The sequence below is a fragment of the Stenella coeruleoalba genome (assembly GCF_951394435.1).
Source record: "Stenella coeruleoalba genome assembly, chromosome: 13".
Lineage (NCBI taxonomy): Eukaryota > Metazoa > Chordata > Mammalia > Artiodactyla > Delphinidae > Stenella > Stenella coeruleoalba.
Window position 1 is genome coordinate 31,196,049 of NC_137159.1, and position 10,163 is coordinate 31,206,211.

The 10,163-nt window shown below is 47.3% G+C and overlaps 1 protein-coding gene and 1 long non-coding RNA gene across 10 annotated transcripts in view; one reads left to right on the forward strand and one right to left on the reverse strand.

Annotated features, from left to right (window-relative positions):
• Nucleotides 1-9,734, forward strand: part of LOC307195983 — a 77,404-nt gene extending 67,670 nt beyond the window's left edge. For 8 of the 9 annotated variants that reach the window (XR_013831004.1, XR_013831006.1, XR_013831007.1 and 5 more), the window contains 2 exons: nucleotides 5,985-6,038; nucleotides 7,332-9,734. This is a non-coding gene — a long non-coding RNA (uncharacterized lncRNA). Of the gene's footprint in view, nucleotides 1-5,284; nucleotides 5,409-5,984; nucleotides 6,039-7,331 lie in introns of all 9 variants that reach the window. The other variant, XR_013831005.1, reaches the window with a different exon arrangement.
• LOC307195982 (histone deacetylase complex subunit SAP25-like) lies at nucleotides 2,841-4,762 on the reverse strand. Its single transcript, XM_079940687.1, is given in 2 exon segments — nucleotides 2,841-4,400; nucleotides 4,403-4,762. Coding segments are annotated over 2 exon segments (600 nt in total). The 5' UTR covers nucleotides 4,569-4,762; the 3' UTR covers nucleotides 2,841-3,966.
• Nucleotides 9,735-10,163: the final 429 nt, after the last annotated feature.

The window sequence follows — 10,163 nt, forward strand, 5'->3', positions numbered from 1 at the left end:
CACCTAGAGAAACAGTTGGCTACTCTTTACTTCCCCACCTGAAGCTCCTACATCTAACTGCAAGGGACATCAATGTGGGACTTCTAGGCCTGGATCCACCCCGGACCTGCACAGAAGTGGGAGGTCAGAGTATGTGGCATGGCTTCTGCATGGCAGTGGAGACAATGGAATCAACCTGATCTAATAATTCTACTTAAAGACTATAACCTAAGGATAAAAATAAGGATGTGCACACAGTCAGAATTATATATTGGCCAGCACTGTCGGTAACCTAAAGAGGCAATAACAAGGGATTAGTTAAATGATGGTAGCTACACAGTGAAATACAAGAGATCCATTAGTTTACAGACAAAACTGTCTGCAACTTACCGCTATGTCAGTGGTTCTCAAACAGGGGTGATTTTGCCCCCATCTGCACCAGCATGGGATATTTAGCAACGTTTGGGAATGTTTTTGGTCATCGCAACTTGGTGAGGGGGTTCGGTGGGGTGTGCTGCTGGCATCTAGTGGATAGGGAGAGGCCAAGGATGCTGCTAAACATCCTACAATGAATGCACAGGACAGCTGCTCACAACGAAGAGTCATCCAGCCCAAAATGTCAGTAGTGTTGAGGTGAGAAATCCTGGGCCACAGGAGGGCAGACAGTGCCCAGCATGTGGCTGTCACCATGACACTCTCCGTTTTTGTTAACAGGGGCAAACACTTACGACTTATTCACCTGTAGCTTGCCACGTTTTAAGTGGTTTACACCCATTAACTCATTTAATCCTCACAACAAGTCTGTGAGGCAAGTTCCACTGTGATCATCCCATTTACAGATGCGGAACTGAGGCATAGGGCTGTAAAGTACTAGTTCAAGGTTCCCATGGTAGCAGTCTAAGCTTGGCCTCTCACAAGTGCTCATGGCAAGTGCTCCAGGACTTCTCTCCTCTCTCTGCTTCTTCCAGAACCTTGGGAGCACCAGGGGTTGTTTATATCTATACAAAGAGGAAAAAAAAAAAAGCAGTCAACTGGTCCTTCTCTTTGATTCTGACATTTCCAGTGGCTTTTGTATTTTTTTCTTCAGAGGGTTTAACTGAAATGAGTACTGAGGGCAGAGATTATGGACAACCATGAAAATTTACTTGTTGAGTTTACACGAAAAAATCCTCCTGTCACTCCTGCAGTGGTCTCTTAGGACTCTTTCAGCCTCTGGGCCTGCAGTCTGGGCAGCTTGGATAGTAGATTTGCTTAGACATGAGAGCAAACTTTATCATCCAGGAGGACAAGAAGGAGCTGGTGAGTCCGTTTTGGGACACCAGGGACACAGGGCTGTTCTGACTAGGCCCATAGTTTGGATGAAGTGGGTACTTCTCCATAGGAGGCCTCCAACAGATGGGAAGTTGTAAATGGGGTGAGGATGGCAGAAGAAGTGGGGAGGGATCTGTTGGATCAAAGCCAACTTTTCACCAGAGGAAATACTTATTAATTATAGGATGCCATAGGATTGACTTTGCCTCTGAGTGTGGGGGTAGTAAGCTGTGCTTTAAACAAACAGCCCCATCCCTCAGCAGTAATTAGCAGCAACAATAGGCATCTTCACAGGACCAGATTGACAGGTGGCTCACAACACACAGCCTCAAGCCTGGCCTGGAACCAGGCTTGGATGCTACACCTGTGGAGCCCGTCAGTCCATGCTTGGGCAGCCTAAGAGGCACCGGCACAGAAGTGACATACCCATTCTTGGGCCATTTGCTGGAAACTTGCTATGTACTAGGCACTGAGAGGAACACAAAAGAAATGTAAGACACAGACCATACCCACAGTCAAGAGAATCGAGGAGACAAGATTAAGTTTGAAAAGTTATAGTAGCACAGAAATATACATAACTGTCCCCCCCTATCTGGGGATTGGTTCCAGAATCTTCCCCCCCCTTCACCCCGGAGATACCAAAATTCATGGGTGTTCAAGTCTCCCGTATAGAATGGTGTAGTATTTGCATATATGTTATGCACATCCTCCCATATACCGGTTTTTTTTTTTTTGGCCACGCTACGAGGCTTGCAGGATCTTAGTTCTCCAACCAGGGATTGAACCCGGGCCATGGCAGTGAAAGTTCCGAGTCCTAACCACTGGACCACCAGGGAATTCCAGTATACTTTAAATCATCTCTAGAGTACTTATAATAGCTAATACAATGTAAAGGCTATTTACATAGCTGTAAATACAGTGTAAATGCTATGTAAATAGTGGCTAGTGAGGGGGCAATTTCAAGTTTTGCTTTTTGGAACTTTATGGAATTTTTTTTTCTTGAATATTTTCAGTCCTTGGCTTGTTTAATTCACAGATAAGGAGGGCCAACTGTATATTACATATAAGGGATGTGGACCCTCAGAGCCAAATGGGAATTCTGGACCAGGTGACGGAAGGGAGAGAGGTCTGTATCACACTGGCATGTTTCTTGTAAAAGAAGTAGGAAACACAAAGAAGAATAAACAAGAAAATGAATCATATTAACACTTGTCAGAGATATACGTTGTTACTATTTTGGTTACATCCTTTAAGATCTTTTTTCTGTGCACATATATGGGTATAAACACACACATTTCATTCCATAAATGGGTTCATATGCTCATGTGGTACATACTGCTCTTTGTCTTGCTTTTTATACTTAGCGATAAGTTGTGGACAGTTTTCCTTGTCAGTAAACTAAAGGTCTCTTGTATTTCACTGTGTACCTACCATGATTTAACTAATCCCTTGTTATTGCCCCTTTAGGTTACTGACAGTGGTGGCCGATATATAATACCGACACCGTGCACATCCTATTTTTATGCTTAGGTTATAGTCTTTAAGTAGAATCAAAGAATATGCGCACTTTCGGCAGTTTTGGTACATATTGCCCAATTGCTTTTCAGAAAGGATATATCAACTTAGGCTCTCCAGTCCTATGAGAGTGTCTCTTTCACTACATCCTTCCCAATACTAGGTATTATTATTTTTAACTGCAAATTTGATAAGCAAAATAGTGTTTCGTTGTTACTGCTTTATTTTTCTTTATTATTATTATTTTATCACTTGGACTTTTATTTTTTTATAGGCCAATTAGTCATTGGTAATTCTCTTGACAAATTGTTTGATTATGTACTTAGTTTTCAATTGGAATAGTCTTTTTTCGTTTTATTTGTGCAGTATTTTATTATTATTATTTAGTGTAGTTTATTCTTTTTGTCTTACTGATTGATAAGGGTACTTGATGAATATTCAGTCTATTAACTCTTTGTCTTTTTTATATTACAAATATTTTATCCTAGATTGTCATTTGCCATTTAGTTTTGTTCACTATTTAAGCATTTGTAAAAGTGAAATGTCCAGGCAATCGAGGCAGTCTGTCTAGGCTTTCCGAACGACTGGGCTGGAGTGGCCATGACTGGGAGCAGGGAGGCCCATTGGTGGCCCCTGCACTGGTACCAAGGTGCCAAGACGAGGCCCACAGTCAGGGCCAGGCTGGAGAGGATGGAGCTGTGCAGTTCAAGACAGAGTAGAGGTGATCAAGATGTGGTGATCTTGAGTGGGGGAGTGAAGAAGGAGGGAGAGGAGTCTGGGGTGACTCACAGGGTGCTGACCTGTATGGCAGAGTGAGCAGGTGGAGGAAGAACCAGAATCGGGAATACAGGAAGAAGGGGGCTAGGGGTCCGGCGCAGAGACTGTTGTAATTCCTCTAGGGATTGTTGTTGGAGCCTCCTGGTAGAGAGCCCTCTTTGGTGTTTGAATCTGTAGGCCTGGCCTTGCTTCTGTCTCTGTGTCAAGCTCGGAGAGGCTTTCTCTGCTACAGAATTATAGATTTAAATAAATTCTCTTTTAATACTTTGTTTCATCTGTTTTTTTAGGATTTTTTTTTTTTTTTTTTTTTTGCAAACCAACACTGTTTTATTGTCAACAGAACCTGCCTGGGGAAGTAGGGGGCCCACTCTGCCCCCAGAGGGGCTATGGACCTTGGTTGTCTGGGGCCCATGGGAGAGATGGGTCTGTGCAGTGAGAACAGCTCTGGCCACCACTGGCACCTGGGTGGTCAGAGACAGGGTCTGGGGGGCCAGCAGGGGGCATGGGAGCCCCCGGGGAGCTGGATCTTGGCTCCCCCTGGCTCATCTGCAGGAGGCCAGTGAGGGCTATCAGCTCAGGCCCACTGAGCCAGGCGGTGGAGCAGCCAGAGGATGGGATGGGGAGGACCCAGGGGGACATTACTGGGGGTGGGAGCAGCAGTTTCAGAGAGCCCATCACCTGCTGAGGGGCCTGAGACAGGTGCAGGGGAGCATGCTGCCCACAGGGCAGCAGAGGGTCAGAAAGAAAGACGTCTTCACAGCGTGTCACTGGGAACCCTGCATCCCTGGGTGCCTGCTCTCCACTCTGATGTCCTGCTAGATGGGCCTGAGGCCTCTGCCTGATGCTGCCTTGTACAGAGGCCAGAATGAGGGATGGCATGAGGTCCAGCCTGAGAAGGAGGTGCCTGACCCACAGCTGGGTCCCCACACCAGCCGAGGTCCCGCTTGCGCCTCATAGTTGGGGTCCCAGGATGCCAGCAGGGTCATCTTTGACGGGGCCACCTCCCAGGTCGTCTGTGGGGAGTGGGGAACCGGGGCTCCCGGGGACCACTCGGCAGCCAGGCCTGGGGGCGGCCAAGGCAGCAGCTGCTCTTTCCGGTCCAGGAAGGCCTTCGGGACCAGGGCTGAAGGCTGTCCTGTGGGGTGTTCTTGGTTCCCCCAGGGCTTCCTCTCCAGAGTCCCAGGCCTGGCACCTGCTCTTCACCGGCACCCCACCGCCGAGAGGTCCAGGGCAACATGCCACATCCAGGGGGAAGGCAGGGCAGGGCCCTGCGCCGCCCGGCCCGCCTGCCAGGCCCCTCCCGGCTCCCACTCGGGCCCAGCTTCCCTCAGCGGCCCGTGCTGGCCTGTGCGCCCCTGCGAGCCCAGGTTGCGGCCCACCTCACAGGCTTTACATTTAAATGTGGATGGAATTTGTCATATTTTGGTGATTGTGAGTTAAAGATTTAACTTTTTTTCCCCTAAGTGACTAATGATTAAAACATCTATCCTTGCTCTTGTGATCTGAAATAACACCTGTGTCTTACAATATATTTCCATGTATATACCTGAGTCTGCTCTAGAATTCTCTGGTGTGTTCCACTGAATTGTCTGCTCCTGCACCAGCGCCGTTCTGATCACATTTTCTTTAAATATATCTAATAGGTGCTAGGGTAAGGTGTACTTCACACTTTTTTTCCTCAGAATTTCCTTTGTTCTTTTAGGATGGACTGCAAAATCATTGTAAGCCCTGCTCCCTTGGACTGCACAGTGGGAGCTGGAAACACGGGTGACCCCATTGGGACCCTTTGTATTCATAAGCACCAAATATACCAGGAACTGGGTTTGGTGAGCCTGGACTTTCTTCTTGATACAGAAATCACATGGGGCCTCTTTAGGAAGAAGCCCCTCACTGCCATTGACTTGGGGCATCGCCCAGTCTCTGGCCCAAAGACAGTCCTGTGGACCCTCAGAGCCCCTATGTCCTTGCTGCTGTGGCTGTTACAGCACCCAGCCATATGCTCCCCACTGTAACCAAGCCAGCCTATACTGGGGTTTTATTCTCCATCTTGCAGGCAATCCTGTCTCTAGCCTGTGCCCTCAGTGTGCTCTCCAAGCCTGGTGTCCTCTAATGATTTTCCGTAGGTTAGCTCTGAGGGTCTTTTCTTTTCTTTTTTTTTTTTTCCAATATTTATTTATTTGGCTGCCCAGGGTCTTAGTTGTGGCACACAACTTCATTGTGGCGTGCAGGATCTTTAGTTGCAGCCTGCAACTAAAGTTGCAGCATGCATGCGGGATCTAGTTCCCTGACCAGGGATCGAACCCGGGCCCCCTGCGTCGGGAGCGTGGAGTCTTAACCGCTGGAACGCCAGGGAAGTCCCTGGGGATCTTTTCTTAATCTGTTCTTAAATGTGTTTCTTCTAGAGAATTCATAATTGGCAGCATTGTGATGGCTTCTTCCTAGTTTCTTCTGTGCATGTAAGTTTTTCCTATTTCTCATTTGCTAGGCTTTTTCTTATTTAAGTGACTTTTTCAGGGTCTTTTTTATTGAGGAGTCATGAACATACCATAAAGTCACAAATCCTAAGCATACATCTCAGTGAGTTTTTATATATGTGTACACTGTGGATCCACCACCCTGATCAAGATAGGTGTTTTAGAGTTAAGAAGCTGTTGGTGGGAGGTTGGGTAGAGAGGGAAGTCATGAGTGTGTCCCCAAGTTGCCATCTTTTTCTAGAACTGCCTTTAAAGAGTGTTAAGGAGGGAGCCACATATCAAGTCTATATGGTATGTGGAGAGCAGAATGGTTAGGAGTGATGGGTCATGTTTTGGTCCTCCCCCTTCCTAGCCATGGGACTTTTGTGCCTCAGTTTCAACAGTTGTAAAAAGGGAGTAGGTGATAGCTCTTACCTCACAAGGTTGTCATGAAGATTACACAAGGAAGTACATGTAAGTGCACAAAAAATGTTAATTGTTGTTTTTGTTGTTATTAATAATGAGGAGGAGGAGGCAGTAGTTCTTAATGAAGGGCACACATCAGAATCACCTGGGGCACTTTTGCAAAATATACATTCTCAACCTGGCCAGATGTACTGAGTCAGAATCTAGATTTTAAACACCTCCCCAAGTCATCGTGTTGCTTATCTTGGTTAAGAACCACTGGGCTGGAGGTGGCCATGACAGGCTGCAGGAAGATCAGTGGGTGGCCCCTGCGCTAGTGAGGGCTGGAGGATTGAGCTGTGCAGATTCAAGGCAGAGTGGAGAGGTGGCCAAGATGATGACCTTGGGTGGGGAGCAAGGAGGGAGGGGGAGGAGTCTGGGGTGACTCACGGGGTGCTGACCTGAATGGCGGCTTGAGTAGGTGGAGGATGAGCCAGAATTGAGACTATCGGAAGGCGGGGTGGGCAGTGGGCCAGAGATTGTTATAATTGTCCTTGGGGCTATTGAGTGGAGGCTTCTGGTGGAAGCACCAAGTTAGTATTTGGATCTGTAGGCCTGAGCCTTTGGTGATTTTCAGGGAGTCATCACTGTGAAGGAGGTAGGTAAGCCACGGGTCTAGTCGTAGAGTGAGTGTAGAAGGCAGGAGAGGGCCAAGTTCACAAGCATCCACCTCTGGGAAGGCCTGCGTCCACTACTTCCTCCCTCCTTAGAGACAGAGAAGCACTTATTTCTCATTATTAATAGCCCCCTTGCTGAGGACTGTTGGGGAATAAAATCAGTCTTCTCACTTGAAGATGAATAATAACTACGGGTCACTTCCTTTCCTCACAGGTCTCAAGGGTTTCCACATCTGCAGACGGAAGAGCTTAATCTTCCATCAGTATCCTCCGACAGCACATTCAGTTGGGGGCAGTGTCTTATCTTCCGACGTCCGTTCACCCTCATGCTTCACACATACTCTGCCACTGATGGTTTCTTAGACTCTGGCTTTCTTCAGGCCCTTGATATCAACCAGTTACCCTTTGGTAAGAGATTAAGCCATTCCACTACTCTCCCAGAGGCATTTGCATTTAGAACTACAGGTATAATAGAAATAATGGAAGATGTTGCATTCCTGAGGGAAGGCGATCCTGGAATGAATTATTCATTTGCTCATTCTAGAACGTCCCATCCTTCTGCCCTGCCACCCCCTCTCTCTATTCCTGCTCGTGCCTTGGTAAACCCTACTTCCTCCAAGAAGACTTCCCCGACTCCTGTCCCTTCCAGGTGAGGCCAGTTTTAGGGCTCTGAACAGATTCCATTTGGCTTCCCAGTTGAGGGTGGAGGTGGCAGGGATGGATCTCAGGAAGATGTAGCTGCAGGATGGATGTGCATTGGGTCTCTGCATTTCAAACTTCCAGTGAAAAATATATCTTATGTCCCAACTACCGCACACACCTACATACAGATATATAAAACTGAAACAAAAATTTTGTAAAAATAACACTCACTACGTGTGATGCATTTGGATATTTTCTGTTCTATTTATTTTTTAAAGGAAAATGCTGGTTATAAGCCATTGAACTGATTTCACAGCCCAGTAATGGGTCACAACCCACAGGGTGAGAAATGCAGAGTGAGATCATTACTGCTCAGAACAACTCTGAACACAGCCAAGGGGCCCTGTGCCGATGTTGCCCTTTGGGTGCCTCGAAGAGCTTGCAGATGATGGCACTGGCAGCGGTGTGGTCCACCTGGTGGTGCTCTGCTTTCTCCGTGGAGTCTCCTTTCAGGGCCCCAGTTGGTTGTGCCATGAAGTGGCCACAGATGCTTTCTCGTGCTGTGGAAGGAGGTTGAAGTCTATAAAGCACTCCATACACCCCTCAGAAAGATGCTGGCTCAGTGTGAAGTGTCACAAGGCTGTATACCTCATCCCATTTGATGAGGCTCCTCATGGAGACAAAGCTTCCGGGCCCCGTGGGGCTCACTGGTGCTGCTCACCTGGGAGGGCTAATGGATAACAAATAGAATAAAAGCAAAACAGGGAGCTCTTGCCTGCAGCGTAACAGTGACAGAAACATCTTCCTGGTTAGAGGATGGATGATAAATATACGTAAGGAACATTCCAGGGGGCAGTGAGTCTTGAGCCCCATCTCCCTTTGGAACTGGAAGTTACTGAAAACCGAACCCACAGAAATAGCTACCTCAAAACCCCTGCATTTATCCCTCTGAGATCCTCAAAGCCTGTTGACATTTACTTAGTACACTTTTCTAAGAAAAGTGGCTATCTGATGTCTCAACCCACTGCAGAAGAAAATTGCCTGGAAGGGTGGTGGTAGGTCTTTTCCAGAGAGAGACATGTAGATAACAGGAAAGTAAAAGCCATGGGGAAGGATAGAGAAACAGTAAGAAGGGGACACAATCATGTTATTATCTAGTTCCTTAGGGAATGTTCCTAATGACCACTTATGTGGGGAAAGGACATTTTTTAAAGCATTAGAGAGCAGTGGACCACATTTTAGCAAGATTTCACTTTAAAGTGGTTGGGCATTGAAGTTTCACTTTTCAGGAAAAGTATTCATGAGAACCTCAGTGATTCTGCATAAATTAGGTGCTGTTGAACTGCCCCTGATTAGGACTAGTCATGGGTTTGAGGCATGCTGTAATCTCAGGTTCACGGGCAAGTCCTCCCCACCCAGCCCTAGTCAGCCTCATAGCCTGAAACCCCTCCATTACTGTTACTGTTGGGTTCCGTTGTTCACCTGTGTGAATTTGTGAATAAATTCTTTCCAATCTGAAAGCTTCTTGATAGTGGCTTCCGGATATTCTGAAGGTAGATGTAGAGAGAGAACTCTGATCTGGACCCCACCTGAGGATGGGGTGGCCTAAATGACCAGAGAGCAGGACAAAACCACTGGGATTTGGACTGTGGTGAGCTTTTAGGGAGGAGTGGGGGGCAGGCTTGGAAGCCAAGTTCCACCCTTTTCACTGCTTTCACTACTTGAGGACAGCCCACTCACTGAGACAGAGCCAGGCCTCTGTTTCTTCCATAGCCTGTCCCCTCGCGGCTCACTGGCCACCTGATCCCCAGATCTGCTTCTGTGAGTTACCCTGAGTGACTGCAGGGGTGCTCCAATAAGTAAGGGGACCTCAAAGAAAAGCCAGCTGTTTCTGAGACAAAGATCATTTATTCCATATCGTCTGAGAAAGCAACCTTTAAGTAGAAGGCAGTGGGGTTGGTGGTGTGTCACACCACCAGGAGGTTTCTGTCTTAACAGTAGATTGCTACATAGTGTGCGTGCATAATACATTACAATTCTAGTACTGATATTTCCAAATGCCCTGTGACTACAAAACGATGAAATTTCTCCCCGGGGGAGAATGACAACAATAAACTAAAGTAACAATACCAAAAGTCTCTGAAAAGATCTCAGGGGTTTGCGGGACTCCGGTGGTGGCGCAGTGGTTAAGAATCCGCCTGCCAGTGCAGGAGACATGGGTTTGGGCCCTGGTCTGGGAAGATCCCACATTCCACGGAGCAAGTAGGCTCGTGTGCCACAACTACTGAGCCTGTGCTCTATAGCCCATGAGCCACAACTACTGAGCCTGTGCGCCTAGAGCCCGTGCTCCTCAAGAAGAGAAGCCACCGCAATGAGAAGCCAGTGCACCGCAACGAAGAGTAGC